Source organism: Akebia trifoliata, chromosome 7, assembly GCF_017979445.1.
Source record: "Akebia trifoliata isolate Shusen 1 chromosome 7, ASM1797944v1, whole genome shotgun sequence".
Classification (NCBI taxonomy): Eukaryota; Viridiplantae; Streptophyta; class Magnoliopsida; order Ranunculales; family Lardizabalaceae; genus Akebia; species Akebia trifoliata.
This window is the reverse complement of record NC_141381.1, coordinates 29237589-29253811: the sequence shown is the minus strand read 5'-3', so window position 1 is coordinate 29253811 and position 16223 is coordinate 29237589. Positions and strand designations below refer to the sequence as shown.

Below are 16223 nucleotides of genomic sequence, written 5' to 3'. Positions count from 1 at the left end.
AAAAGTGATTTACAAATTATTGATAAAAAAAGTCGACAATCCACATTCTAAATCACTTTTGATGGACTTAGAAGTTTCAAATTAGACTGATTTTTTTTTAGGATAATCTTCTCATAAAAAATCAGCTCGATCCGGAACTTCTAACCCATATTTTGAAAAATTATTATTATTACATTACTTTTACATATGATATTATATATGTCCCATGATCTGGTCGCGCGCGCGCGCGCGCACACACACACACACACATGCACACACACACACATATATATATATATGGGAGCCGTTCGGCACCATCTTAAATACCATACGTTTTAGCAAACGTAATAAGGCCGTTGGATAAGACACAGATCGATGACACATATTGAAAGTTAGTCGATTTGCGTTTAAGCTATAAAATTTATGTTATTTAGAATGTCATCATTCAATTTATAGGTATTTAGTATTACCTCCCCGCAACTTAAAACCCAAAGAACGAAAAACAAATAGTTTTGTTTTACATTAGCTCTCTCATTCTCTCTCGCTCTCACTAAAATCCTATTCGAACGGCTTTCAACTCTCTCTCTCTCTACATACAATCTCGCTGCAATTCTGTCCCTCTCTCTTTCGCTGCAACTCCCTCTCTCTTGCTCACTCGCTGTAACACTCTCTTGCTGGTTGCAACTCGAACTCCCCCCCCCCCCCCTCCACCCTCAACGAATACAAGTACTCTCTCTCTCTCTCCTCCCATCACTCTTTTTATATTAATATTGGGATTGATGATTTGATTTCCAATTTGATGAAGACAAAAATTCGAAAATTATTTAGGATTTTTTTTTTTTCGGTTTGATTTCCATTTTACTGATAATGAAATAATTTCACCAGGTGCTATTAATAATCTAGCCATTCCATTTTTCTCTTTTTTCTTTTCTGTTTTCTCCAAAATTTTCCTTTGTTGTTTTAAACCTGTTCTTCGACTTGGTGACTATGGTCCCACTTTGAAACACTCCGTCAACATGAATTTGGGGAAAATGTCAGATTTCCTATAAACCAATTCTGATCTTCTAGGGATTAGCACTCATTTTCCTAATGATACATTTTTGAACATCCCGACGGTCAGGTTGATGGACGGCCTTGATGGAGAGTTTATACACTAATTATTAAATATTTGATTGGATAAAAATCGCTATATTAATTTTTTTCAAAGAGTGATGTGAAATGGAGTTGGGGACCCACAGAAGAACCCCATCAACATAATCCAGCAATCTCATCCACCTAATTGTCCTAACGTACGTTTCATCCACGAAACTATTCTGAATCACAGCTCACAGAAACGCTTTTACCAAAAGAGATTTCCTTCCAATCAACGGCTTAGATTATCCCAAGTGTTTGATAAATGGTTATTAACAAGATAACGATTTCTTGACTTATCCACAATTCCAATTTCCACACTGTAAAGTCTGAAACCACGCAGATCACAGAGAGAGAGAGAGAGAGAGAGAGAAGAGATGGTGGTATCAAATGCATGGGGCATGCGAACCCCATCAATACCTCACTTGAGAAACTCATGTTTTGATTTATTGGGGAAGAAAGAAAGCAATCTAAGCTTCGCGGGTTCGATTCTCAGCAAACCCATTTCGAGAAACCTTTCTTGCAGGTGCAGCAGCAATTCATCTGATTGGGATTGGAATCGTTGGAGCCGACACTTCTCAGAAATTGAACAAGCGGAGAGCTTTGCATCTGTTCTTAAGGTACACTAATTGAGTGTTTTTTTAATAGTTTCTCTTATAGGTTCTTGCAATTAGTTTAATATCATAATTATCTGTAAATTTTGGCTTCTAAGTTTTTGATTTTTTTTCAGGGTCAGAAGCTGTTGTACTGTTTGTGTGATTAAATAGTTTATGGGTTCTTACACGAATTCAATTTTTTTTTAATAGTTTCTCTTATGGGTTCTTGCAATTAGTTTAATTTCATAGTAATTTTTAAATTTTGGCTTCTGGGTTTTGATTTTAAAAAAAAAATATTTTTTCAAGGTCAGAAGATGTTGCCATGTTGCACTATTTGTGTGATTTTGCATTTTTCCCCTTCTGGGTTCTTCAGGTAGTTCACCCAATTGGGAAATTTAGTTCAAGTTCTTAATTTTCTCTGGATTTTATCTTCTGGCTTTTCAATATTAGAGTTTTAAGGTTCACGTTTCGTCTTCGTCTGGGAAAAAGTTAGTGCACCAACTGGAGAAACTTAGTTGAATTTCTTAATTATCTGTATTTTATTTATCTTTGTTTCTGAATTTTTTGGGTACCCATTTGATCTTCCTCTCGGAAAACTGTTTATTTCGTGTTTAATTGTGTGATCATTCACATTAGTTTATATTCCTTAGTTTGTATCTTTATGTGGTCTTAGTTTATATTCCTTAGTTTGTATCTTTATGTGGTCTTAAAGTAGTCCTCATAGTTTATTCATTTTATGGTTCATAAGAACCATAACTACCTTGAAGGTGGGGAAATGGACCAAATCAATATACGTCACCATTTGCGATGGAGTTGGCTTCCCTTCTAAATATGCAATACATCCATAAGAATAATAGGCCATATACATAAGGATTTCCATTCCTACATAACTTTCAAATTTCCTTGCAAACATTCATATTAAAGCATTTTTGCTCTGCGTGTGACATTAATGTAAACGTATAACCATCACACGTAATATACAAAATTCATAGGGATGGCAACATGTTTTTTGTGGAATATAGCATCTTTTATCAGTTCTTTTTATTTGTTCTTATGGTTGGTTTTTTATCTTTTACAGTTTCAGCTAGAAGATGCAATTGAGAAGGAGGACTTTCAGGAAGCCGTGAAACTGAAAACAGCTATTGCAGAAGCAACATCAAAGGATACTGTATCTGAAATTATGTGTCAATTGAAGGTCAGATCATTTGTTGAGTAAATAGCAATATGCTTGTTTGCATGAATTATGGATGATATGTACCAAAAAATGAGAGAAAAAAAAAAAAAAAACTATGGATAATGATCTTACATATCTGCTTATTGGCAGAATGCGATAGATGAAGAGCATTACCATGATGCATCAAGGCTGTGTAGGCTTACAGGGAGCGGACTGGTAACTTACCTTATCACACGTACTTGTAATTTTCTTTATAGCATGCTAAGTTATAAGCTGCTACTGTTTTCTTAGGCAGTTCAGGTACACTGAAACACCCAGAAAATAACTAATGAATTTTCTGGAGTTACTTATCTCCTTCAATTTTTACTTAGTGACAAGAATGTATTAAAAAAGTAAAGAAATGCATAAGTATTGGAAAGTGGATCTCCTATACCTATGTATGGTCTATTTGCACCACTTTAACATCTTATTTTTAGGTGGGAACTCGTTTGTTGGGTTGACATTTATTTGGTCTGTGTGTGTGTGTGTCCTTGACCTATTTTGTATGTTTTCTTTCTCAATCTGAGTGAAATTTACACTTTTGAAGGGGAAAAAAATAAAAACTCCACTGGAACTTGACGTTGGAGAGGGAGAAACCAGTTACAGTTTTCTAGTTTAAGGTGAACCAAAATTGAGGTCAGTCAGCGTTCCAAATTCATTGTGCTCTGATATTGGCCTTTGGGCCAACACATCCTTGACTAGAAAACCAGAATGATCATTGGATAATTACAAAGTTATTTTTACAATTGGATCCACAAATTCAAGTTGGACGCCAAATTGAAAACATAAAAGAAAATCTGTAAATTAAGTTAATTAGAATTTAGAAACGGATGGATTAAGCTTAAAAAACTTTTGGGGTTGAAATGTGTGAAGTGTTACCAGCTGTGAGGATAGAGTTAGTCTTGAGTGCAAGAACAAAAGCAAACATAAAGGGGTTTGTAGCTATAAGGGTAACATGGTGTGTATGGACTCAATTAAGGATTTATTGTTTAATTACATAAATTACAATTCACATGGGACTTTCAACCAAGTCAGGAAGTTGGTTTAGATAATTTAGCATAAACAATTACAAAGAGACTGTTACTAGTGAGTACTGAACTTCCGTTGGTAATTTATTTTGTTTAATATGCAATGTACTACAAACTCTTCCTTGAACCTTGTGTTCTCGGATACGTATCTTCGAGATCATTGTTTACCGACGGATATAGGTATATGTAGCTCAATTGGTCTTTGAAAAATATTGAATACCTTACATATCTGCATCTGTTTAATCTTATTTGCAGGTAGGTTGGTGGCTGGGTTGCTCAAAAGATTCTGATGATCCGTTAGGCAGAGTAGTACGAATAACCCCTGGTGTTGGCAGATTTGTGGCCAGGAGTTATACTCCCAGGTATAAAGATTTTCTGGTTCTGGCAAATATCCGACCCGCCATGAGACACACTACTGATGATCAATTTTATTTTTCTTCAGACAATTGGTTTCTGCATCTACTGGGACGCCCTTGTTTGAGATTTTTGTCACCAAAGATGCTGATGAAACGTACGTAATGCAGGTAATATGAGAATGCCTTATCCAGTCACGAATCTGCAGACTCGGCCCACATGGATTTGAACTAGTTATTGTAAAGTGAGAATCTTTATGCATGGGTCTATTCTTCTGTCTCAGCAAAGTGCATACATTCCTTGCTTGATTCAATTGAAACTATTTGATTTCAGCCAATTGTCACGGACCTAGCCCCTCGTTACCTAGCATCTGTGCGACACTCATCCTAATCCCCACAATTTAACTCAAGACATGTGGAGTGTTGTTCCCACGTCCTAGGTTCAAACCCCGTTGAACCCAATTTCATTTGCTAACCAATAACCTTATACCTACCAAAGAGAAAAAGTTATGGATCTCTCTATGGTGTATAGACTCTTTTACTTATCATATATTTTTTCCTTTTAACTTTTGGTTTTATTTTTACTAAAATATTATAAATACATGTGTATGGTTGTGTCCGTGTATGTTTTGGGCTCATTGATGGTGTCATCTCTGACCCCTCATTTGAATTGGCCACCTAAACATGTGGTCATCTCATATATATATATATATATATATATATATATATATATTTCATTTTTGTCATATACTTTCTACTTGGGACCCATTGATCCTTTCCCATGCATGTACCATCTGTCCTCAGATGTAATGTAATGTTTAGAGTCCTTACTTCTGGTACTCTTTATTTCTAAACAGGTAGTATTCTTACATCGAGCCAAAGGAAGTTCAACAGACTCCACTTCTTTACCATCAAAACCGACAATTGATCCATCAATTCCCAACACTGAAAACACAACTGTGGGAGAGATCCAGGGGGATGTTGAAAATGGGGCAGAGAGAAGTGGGGAGAAAAAAGTAAATATTAAGGATGCAAGTAATAATATGGATTCAAGTGAAGAAGGGATTAAAAGTGTTATAAATTTTCTTAAAGACAAAATTCCCGGTTTAAAAGTTAAAGTCATGAATATAAATGTTCCAGAGGAGATAATAGAGGAAAGTGAGTCCATGGAGCAGTTAGTACAAGAAGACGATGAAAATAAAAGTTCTGATGAAAATAAGGAAGATGGATCTGGTAGCCAGGATGATATTCAGCGAGGTGGGGTTCAAGTAGGGGGACCCAACACAAGGGATGAGGGAAACAATATGGCTACAAAACTTTTTATTGGTGGAGTATTACATAATAGGGAGGATACACCTTTAAAAGATGAATTTGTGCGTCTCCCGGCTGAAATAAAGGATATGGAAAGGGATTCTTTCGTGCTAAATGTTCCCGGGAGAAATAAAGATACTGATGTTGGAGGCAGTAAAGTTTCTAAGGTTAAAGTAGCAGCCATTGCAGCTCAAGGTGTTTCTGAGCTCATGCCTTCTGATATCGCCAAGGCATTTTGGGGTGTAGATAAGGTTCCCTCAAAGGTAATATTAAAATTAATTTTGTTTTCCTGATAAGAAGATTAAATTATGTAATTCTACTTTGATTAAAAAATGAATAACAGATTTTAGATATTTTGAGCAACCCAATTGTGATAGTTTTGCTTGTTAATTGCCCCTGACAATGACGATTGGTTCTAACTGGACCTGTGTTACCTAGTTCATTGGTTCGTGGTTTGCCACTCTTGAAGGAACCTGGTTCGCAGAGTTAGTTGTAGAGGATATTTAAGTCATTCATGTAAATCTCATTGAAGAAACTCTGGTCAAGGGGAAATATCATTAGTTTGAAAAGAAAGGGGTATTTTTAATATTGACCAAATCTTGGGATTTTCAAAATAAGGGTTATATCTAGTATTAACCAAACTGTGGGGGATCTCTAAAATTCACCAAGTTCATCAGGTTTGCTTTCTTGATGAACCCACTACGAACCTAACGTCAAACTGGTTCGTTTTGTACCGGTTCGTGTGGTTCGGCCCAGTATTAGCGAACCCGTTAACACAGAACTGAACAGTTTGTGAATTTCACAAAGTACCATAGACTCTTAATGTTCTTTTTCTTATTCATACCCGAATGATTGAGTGGACTCTTCCTCTTGGGGACTATATTTGTTTTCTCATCATGGTAATATAGTATTTTTCTTTTTAAGGAATTCCCATCGTGGCTAAAGCTCTCCCTCTATTTCTTTTTGATGTCTTAGTATTTCCTTAACAATAACTTGATCAATTGCTAACTTTATTTTAGGGTTCTAGAGATGTGCATGAGATTGTCAAGCTTGCTTTTAGTAAGCGAAACAGACTATCTGGGAATACATCTTTTAGTCGGATCACCACTTCCAAAGACAATTTAGATCCATTTGATGGTACCTTGACTTCTCAATCTCATTGAATTTTGATATAGAGAATAAAAGTTCCTTAGGATAAAAATCCCGGTTGTTGAAGTGCAGGCTTATATGTGGGAGCCTTTGGTCCCTTCGGCACTGAGGTGGTGCAGTTGAGGCGTAAGTTCGGTCACTGGCATAGTGCGAATGAAATGGATAAGTCCTCAGAGGTTGAATTTTTCGAGTACGTTGAGGCGGTAAAGCTGACTGGGGATCTAAATGTTCCTGCTGGCCAGGTTTGTAAATATTTGACTTAGTTGTTAGGATCAATTTACATGTATCTGTCTGTAGACCCAACATTTCTTTCTCTTTTTTTTTTCCTTTGTTCAGGTTGCTTTTCGTGCTAAAATTGGAAAAGGGAATCGCATCTCCAACCGTGGAAAGTATCCTGATGACATAGGAGTGGTAACTATTGCTGTTCTTGGTTTTCCTTTTTTTTTTTTCTTTTCAGATCCCTGTTTTCTTCTTTTATCTTTTCTATCAAGCACTAGAAACTCCTTAAAAAAGTAGGCAATTGGGCATTGTGATCTGCTTTTAAAGTACTCAGCTTTGGTGAAATATCTTCAATGGGGCATTCAATGTCATATTTCAATTTCCGAACTCAAAGCAATTACTTATTTTCTCTTTTAGTAGAAAGCTGGAATTTTGGTAGTAAGACAAATGAACGCAGTCCCTCCAACAGAAAACTATAGAATCAGAATCAGAGTTGCATTATCTATGAATCTAGCATCTGACTATGGGGAATCACTAGGACAAATATAAGAATTGCTCCTTATATTTCTTCTGCTTTTTTTTCTTTTTTCCTTCTCTTGAGTTTAAAATTGATTTTGGAATTGTTTATCCAGGTTGCAAGTTACAAAGGCCAAGGAAGAGTAGCAGAATTTGGGTTCCAAAATCCTCAATGGGTTGATGGTGAACTACTCCAGCTTAGTGGCAAGGTAAAAGCATGCTCAAGAAGTTGCAAGCATTTTTTTTTTCAGTAATGCAAATCAATCTGTGAAGCATCCATCGAGTGGATGGTCCATGGTCCATTTATTGGATGATGGGTGGGGAAGTACGTAATTATCTGAATGGTTGTACTATGAGAATTCTCATAAGAGATTTCACAGTTTATATTCATTATTTCCTAGTGACAACTCTACTGGAGTTTACTTGCATGATTTGTAAATCGAAAGTATCTCCTATGACTTTTTTTCCTGATAAGTAAATTTTATGCAAAATGATAAATCTAGACCTAAATAAGTGAAAACCTAAATAATGACAAAATTTTCATTGCAACCCGTGACTGTTGGCTTGATTTGTGTCCCACATTAAAATGACTACCAATTGCTTATCCATGTAATTGTTAACTCCCTATTGATCATCTGTGTAACCAGGGCATGTGGCCATATATCGGAGGCGCAGATCTTGGACTCCTCTATGTTGTCCCAGAGAAAAGCTTCCTTGTGTTGTTGAATCGTTTGAAACTACCCGAATGAATCCACATATTCGTACATGTGTGTTTTGACTTGCGACTCTGCGTCACACTTGGTTCTTTAGCCAGAGATCAAGGGGGCATCTGTACATGGAGAAGAGTTTTCTTCTTGGTGGTTTTCGAGGACAAAAGGCAGTTTCCCCCACCGTGTAAGTTTTTTTGTTTTTTGTCTTATATATAATCGTCCCTTTCTGTTGTATACGTTTCAGTGTTACTTTGTATGAGTTATATATTGACTTGCTGACGGCCATCAAGACTTGCTAGTAGGAAAATTGTTATGTTTTAAAAACTGCATGTATTATAGTTAAAAAGATTACTCATCTCTCTTTCTTCTTTTTTTTTTTTTTTCCTTCCTTATGTTGGGATTTGTTAACTTTCATATGTATTTTCCACCAAATGATTGTTTAGGTGTGTATCTGTCAATCTTGGCTTATGTTGATATCTTGTTAGATGATCCTGCCAAACACTGAGTTGTCCTCCCTATGGTGATCTTCCTTGCCCAAAAAAAGGACCATTAATATTTTTAGGGGACCGACTAGTTGCACCCACGACCAATTGCACTCCCATCACCTAAAAATTGCCCTTTGCACTCCATTTGGATTGTTGCACTACACTCAAACTAAAAATAAAAATATTGCATTTCTTTTTTTGTTATTCTTCTTCAACCATGCTCACGTAAATTAGTGTTGGTTCAATAGTTTAAGAAATACTTGGTTGTATAACAAGCATATTTACAATTTACACAAACAAAGGAGACAAAGTTGTGAGAAGGTGAATAACCTTAAATCCTAACTTTTCCTATAATGAAGTGCAATTAGAAGGCTAAAATAGAGGTTAAAAAAGAGGTTATTTTTCAAGGTTGGTTACCAAAGTGATTTTCCTTTTGGCCAAAATCCTTATAGTTCCTCTCTCTCTCTCTCTCTTCTCCTTGTGTCATCTATGCCCTATGACGCAAAAATTTGGTATTGGGTGAATGGATCTTGTTCTTCTATTCAATTATGCGTAAAGCAATGCCTTGTGTTAATTCAAGCGTGTTCAAATCAGCTCTCACAACTTATTTATGTTCTTCTGATTTCCGTTGAACTCTTTTAAAAATTTCGACTTACACATTTCTTCTAATTGATGCTGTAATTGGTCTTTGTTGCACATTAACTCACTTAATTATTCAAATTATTTGTTCAATTTAATGTATTCTATGGGGTATTCTTATATTCAAAGCTAAAAGTTATTAGTGATGTTAAATATTCATTTTTTTTAATTATTAATTATTGTATTAATAAAGATTGGAATTTGTTGAGTTGTAAATGACTTTTTTTTTTGCATTTATAGCTAATAATTTGGAAATTATGTCTTATTTTGTGTGTGTAACTTTTAGCTTTGCGTCCCTCAAAAGCTCTTTTGGCATTAAAGAGCTTTTGATGACCTCTGAGATGGGCCAAAAATCTAAAGTTTTATTTTATACTAAATGTCCACATATTCAGTATAATGGCTAAGGTGCCTCATATAAATTTTGTTTAGGGTTTTAATTTAATGATCAAAAGTTCTTAAGAAGCCTTTTTTCACCAAATGCTCCATTGACTCTGAAATAGCTTTTTAACCACAAAACACATTTTCTTAACTACCGTCACCAAACAAGAATCTTGCAATCCTAATTCTATTTTTGATAACGGGGGTGTCCGGAAATAGAATTTAATGAAATTGATGATACGGAAATATTTATGCCACCAATCCGAAATAATGAGAGTGAGATAGTGATCTAATTATCTATCTGATCATACAATTAAAGTTAGATGGTTAAAGTGAATGCGGATTTCTAAAATGTTATGTCATTGACATATATTAATCAAATTAAAAGAATTTTTTTTTTTTTATAAAACGATAATGAAATCAAATATACTTTATAGAATTAAACTGTCACATCCTGGCCCACAACAGTATTAATATTGTTCTTAAATTAATCGTCTCATAGTCCCAGGGTTTTGTTCTTGGGTTTTTACCCTCAAAAGGTACTATGTAGGGTCGGTTTGCCTCTTATGAATACATCACCGCACTCTTAGGCGATGTGAGATTAAACCTCTCACCCCGTGTTGTGTAATCTCCAGGAACGGGTTACCACATAAACAATGGATGATCAAATACATTAATAGATTGTAAATGATGTAGATGAGGATGTTAGTGAAAATAGAAAAGATAAAATTAGCACGTTGGACAAAATGTATGGTAACTCCAATAGAGGATGAATTAAGAGAAGCTCGTATGAAATAGTTTGGGCAGATCCAATATATAAAAGAACTAAAAAGAAATTCAAAAGAACGTAGATCTATTCAAAAGAACATAGATTTAGATCGTGAAAGTACATATGAATTCATTTTAAATAGTTAAAGTTGTTACTATTGACATAATTGAATGAAAGAATATAATTTATTTTGCCGACTTGAAAACTTTAGGATAAAGTTTTGACGACGACGTTGATTTAATAAGAGAGGTGCTATTGCCACATCAATTCTTATGTAAATCACCAAAGAATTGTACATAATTGGGGTGGCGTTAGCAAAAGTTGTTGTGGTAATAATAGCTCTCTTTAATAATCTATAAATTAATATTAAAGAAAAAACGAGATATTCTATTGCCGCACCAACTTTAATTAACGCCACTCCAATTCACATGTACATGGGATTTTTCCCAAAACATGCACATCTAAGGTCCAAATTCCGATTTTGATACACTACTCATTTTAATTCCCAAAACATACATGAATGATTTTCCAGTGAGTTCTCTGGTAGGTATTGTTAATTTAAAGTAACGAATTCCTTAATATTAAAGTGACAAATCCGTTGATAAATTTAAAGTCAAAATATCATCAATTTTAAAAGTGACAAATTCACAGGTAAATTTAAAGACAAAATATTCTTATTTTTAATGGCGAATTCGTTAGTAATTTATTAGCAAATTCATCACTTTAAATTAAAAATACCTACCAACGAATTCGTTGAAAAATGACTCATGCATGTTTTCAAAATTAATATAAACAGTGTACAAAACTCAAAATTTTGTCATTTTCATTAGACGAAATGGTAATTCATCCTACATAAATTAAACCCCAAATTAGCAGGGGTGACATTAGCAAAAGCTGGTGTGGCAATAGTAACTCTAAAAAATAATTATAAAAAATTGACCTGTAGGAAATCTGTCCTTTTCTTCCATAAAAGTACTTCTAATTGGAATAATATACAAAGAGTAAAGAGAGAGTATAATATCCATCTCTTTTTGTTATTTTACAGTTTTCACATATTAAATGGTGGTGGGAGTATGAGTTGGGCCTTTTGTAAGTTGTAACTCTTGTTCATTTATCCTTTTCGTGCGTTGTAAAGTAAGCATTTTCGCCCAAAACGAACAAAACAAAAGCAGATCTCTATTTAACCTACGTACGTGTGTGTGTGTTTGTGGTCCAAACTCCTAAACCCACCTTTTTTTTTTCCAACAACACGTTAAGTTTAAACACCAATTACAGCCAAAGCAAGAAACTTTTATATTCAATTTCCAAACACACCAATTTAATTTCAATGGCAGAGACTCTAATGGAGACTTCAACTCTTCGATCTCCCAAAGAAGAAAAATCGATTTCTCGAAATGAATCAGATTCGGAAATTCCAGTAGAAAAACGCTCTTATGGATTCTCGGTCTCACCCCTTCGAGTTCTATCTCACCAACAACAAAAATCAATTTCTTCACCAGAATCGAAAATTCCAGAAGAAAGACTACCTCCACCGACTGCCACACAACGATCTTATGGAGGAGTCTCACCCATTCGATCTCCTCGGCAAGAGAAAAAACCGATCGAACCACCAATGGAACCACAATTGGTTCACGTAAACCCTCTATCTCCGGTTATTGTGGTGAACCGGTCGGTCCGAGAGGAAGTAGCGGTGTTGACGAAGGTGGATCCGATTGGAGATGGTTTCTCGTCCGGTAGCCTTGGAGGAATCGTGGAAGACGGTTTTGACCGGAGATCAACGAAAGCGATTTCATCGATTCTTTTGAGAGAGAGAAGAGAAATTATGGTGAAAAGGGCGGCGATAGGGTTTAGGGTTTGTGCGGTTGTGTTTTGTTTGATTTCGTTTTCGGTCATGGTGGCAGATAAAACACAAGGTTGGGCTGGTGATTCCTTCGATCGATACAAGGAGTACAGGTTAGTCTTCTTTAGGGTTTGTTTGTTTGTTTGCTTTAGCTTTTTAAAATCATTAAAAATCGATTAATTGAAAGACTATGATGATTGGCAGATACTGTGTATCCGTAACTGTTATAGGATTTGTGTACTCGGGATTCCAGGCGTACGATTTGGCTTACCATTTGGTCACACAGAAACATATTATCCAACATCACCTCCGCTACTATTTTGATTTCTTCATGGATCAGGCAAGTTTTTTTAATTTTTTTATTTTTGGTTCATGGTTCAAATTATTTACTAAAAACTGCCTTGGTTTTCGTGTAATATGTTCCACGTCATCAATGGAAGTTGGTGAGACGTTCTCGTCCACATTTAGTGCCCGTTGTGGTACATATAGTCACTAAATTCTCCGAATTTTGCATAAAAATTTGTAAAATTCTCCAAATTAAGGGTAAGCCGATCGCTCGAATAATCATATTCTACAAATTTAAGTTTTTTCAACATTCAAACACCAAGAAAAAGATAGGATTTACAAAAACGGTTGAAGATGAAGGTATTGGTAACAAATCCGACAAAATATTTTGTATAATCTCCTAAATTTTTTACTAAACTTTCTTGAATTCATCTGAATTGAACCCTCATCAAATAATTACCAAATCCGAACTTTATTACTATACTTTGGAGTTGGGATTACATCATGGGTGAGAATTTTTTTTTTTTTTTGCTCATAAGAAAATCAATACGTGATTCTTTTTGGAGACCCCTTTAGAACTCTTGTAGGAAAAATGTTACATGGATTGAAGGACCATATGAAGCCTGGACCGAGGTCTTCATTTGGGCATTTGGGCATCGTGGATTGTCACATTGGCCCGGCCCAGATGTCATCTCAGTCCTCTAAGGTTCGTGATTTAGATTGGGTTAATAATTTGAAGAAAAAAAATATATCTTTTTAAGATTTTGAAAATGGATGGTCACTGAACTCCCAAATTTAAAATGTGTTGAACAAAGGTGAAAAACATATTTGTTTCAGAGTTATGAGAATTGTGCGCTGATCCTGTTCTTCCCCTATCGCAAAGAAAATCATCTTCTCAATTTGTATTTAATGACAATCAGAGGGCCTCCTAAGTAATATATGACCAAATAGCCGTAGGGATTTCTTCATGTTATAATCGTATTTTCTAGAACTTCTTGGACTCCCATGGCTGACTCCAACTTCAAGACTTGGTGGGAAAGGGATAAACATCTTGTTTTTCACCCCTACATAGTTTATACTAAAATGGGCTTTTTTCATTGAATTGGCAGATATTGACATATCTCCTGATATCAGCTTCATCTTCGGCAGCAACACGGGTGGACGACTGGCAGACCAATTGGGGGAAGGATAAGTTTACAGAGAAGGCAAGCGCATCTGTTGCGATGTCCTTCCTTGCATTCACTGCATTTGCTTCCAGTTCTCTTATTTCTGGTTACAACCTCTGTACTCAGAATCCCTAATTATATTCACCCCATCCATCTATCTACATTTTATAGAAAAAAAAAAAAAATCTTAGAAATAAAAATGGTAACTCTAAAAGAGTTCCCAAGTTATTCATGTACAGATGGATAGATAGAAAAGAGAGATTCATCGGTTAGAGTTTGATTTCTCAATGCTCATTTGTAACTCTTACACAGCCAAATATATTTTGCAATTTATAATACATACTTAGCTTCATTTCCCATAAGTGCAATGTGGTCTGTACCCCATCCCATCCCATGTACTACATCGTATTATAAATTGTGTACCATTATCTCCATATATTGGTTGCAGAACACAACGATCTCCACTGTTATGATGTCCCAGCTTCCATGGGTATACCTACACTATGGAGGGGTTTCATCGTGATATGATATTTGAACCTGAAGTTCCAATACCAGAAGTGAGAATGATCAGGTTCTGCTCAAGGTACTATTGCACAATTTTTCTGGGGATTTACGTATGTATAATCAAGCCTGCAATTTTTTGAGTTTCTTTGAACATGAACATGGAAGTACCTTGTTGGGAATAAATGAACTGGGTAACCTGTTAGAAATTTTCTATTTATTTTGCATTATAAAATAAAATTATATTGATTATTTATTTAAAAATCTTTTTGGAACATTAAAAAAAAAAGTTTGTTTAAAAAGTGGATGTACTCTTAAAACAACATGGTCATTTTTATAAATTCGAATATTTTGGAGGGAAATGAAAATTCTTTTAAGGCTTTTAAGTTTTTTAGAGACGTGCTTGTTATATATAAAAGTTTAGTCCCACATGAAATAGAAGTAAGACTCTTTTGAGGTTTATCTTTACTTTTGTGTACATCTAGACAAATAGGGTGGCTGGTTTTAGGATTGCCAAGAATGTTCAATTACTTTCTAATGATCTCCCTAATGTGGTGGGTTATATTGTTAGGTTTTAATTTCATTTTAGTAAGATATGACATGTTGGAGTCTGCCTAAACTCAGATTAACTTACAAAATTATATATAGGGTAGGGATCATGGACTCCTGAAAAAAATGACTCTTAAAACACCTAAACCTGACTGTAGTTAGCAGCTCGGTGTACAACAAAAAATTATTACGAGACTAATTCAAATACGATTCAGAATACACATTTAGTAGTTTGTTTAAAAATTTGGAGAGGCAAAAATGCGATACGAGGATGATTCAGGTATAATTTGAGTTCAACACTCTATAAAACTTTAATATATTCGTATGTATACATATTAAAATTTTCACAGTATTCATATCCAATTATTATTTAGAAAACTCCCTTATCCTTTTTATGATTTATCATTTTTATTTCTCAATTTTCAAAATCACCACCAGTATCCTTCATCTTTAAACTAATCCTTACGGAAATTAAGGACATTTGATACTTTTATGCATGTTTATCAAACATTTAAGCCTTAATACAAATTTACACATATTTATTAGATGTTTTAATATTTATTCTAAAATAGAAGATATTGAAAAAATTTAAGATTAAAACATAATTCTTTTTATTTTTATTTTTTATGGTTAATCATACTACGAATACAAGTCTTCATACTTAAAGCATATACTGTCTTAGTCAATTGCATCGCAAGACTTAGGTTCAAAAAATCTGAGAAGATGGAGTATATAAAAAGAGTGAAAAAATTAATTGTTGATTGATGGGCTTAGACCCATATCTCTGTTGGTTTCACACATTGCAAAACAACTTTGAGCTTTTGGGTTCAAGTCCAACTTACCTATAAAAAAAAATAATTATTGATTGATAAATGTGAGATTTGATAGCAAACAAACAATGATTAGTGATTTTCTAATGATGAAACTTTTAAGCTTAAAGAGAGAATAATGAAAATATAATCATGCCACATTGAAATAAATTTGTTTTTAATAAAATACAGGTTAATCTTTGTTGCTAACCCCCCTTGCAGAAAGTATTTTTGATTTGTTTAATTAAAAAAAAAAAATTATGAATGATTCAAAAAAGTAAAAAAAAAAAATCACAAATTTTACTAGGAGTTGAATTTGACGAAAGTTTTATATGTTTTTTGTATCATTCAGAAAATTCGGATATAATTCACGAATTATTTGAAGAATTACTAACTATAAACCGGAACATTAAAAGATGAAGTCCAACAGTAGGTATACAACAGGGAGTACATGCCACAATAAATTTTGCCAGTGAGATTTCATGTTTTAATGGTTGGGATTGTGTCTTTTAAAGAGCCATTTTTCATGAGTCCACGGACACATGGGTTTGAAATTTGAATTGCTTTATGTCGGGCCCTGCCTTAACATTAATCGAT

The 16223-nt window shown here is 34.5% G+C and overlaps 2 protein-coding genes across 2 annotated transcripts; both read left to right on the top strand.

Annotated features, from left to right (window-relative positions):
• Positions 1-1409: 1409 nt before the first annotated feature.
• Positions 1410-8560, top strand: EX2 (UvrB/UvrC domain protein (DUF3506)). The gene is made up of 11 exons (XM_086448193.1): positions 1410-1730; positions 2785-2901; positions 3031-3096; positions 4203-4309; positions 4390-4471; positions 5158-5874; positions 6631-6748; positions 6833-7002; positions 7097-7171; positions 7612-7704; positions 8143-8560. Exons 1-11 carry the CDS (start codon positions 1488-1490, stop codon positions 8242-8244), a joined length of 1890 nt encoding a protein of 629 aa, XP_086304319.1. The 5' UTR covers positions 1410-1487; the 3' UTR covers positions 8245-8560.
• A 3130-nt stretch (positions 8561-11690) lies between these two features.
• Positions 11691-14105, top strand: LOC147398861 (CASP-like protein 4A3). Its single transcript, XM_086448194.1, has 3 exons — positions 11691-12429; positions 12521-12656; positions 13711-14105. The coding sequence occupies exons 1-3, from the start codon at positions 11804-11806 to the stop codon at positions 13900-13902; spliced, it is 954 nt and encodes a 317-aa protein (XP_086304320.1). The 5' UTR covers positions 11691-11803; the 3' UTR covers positions 13903-14105.
• Positions 14106-16223: the final 2118 nt, after the last annotated feature.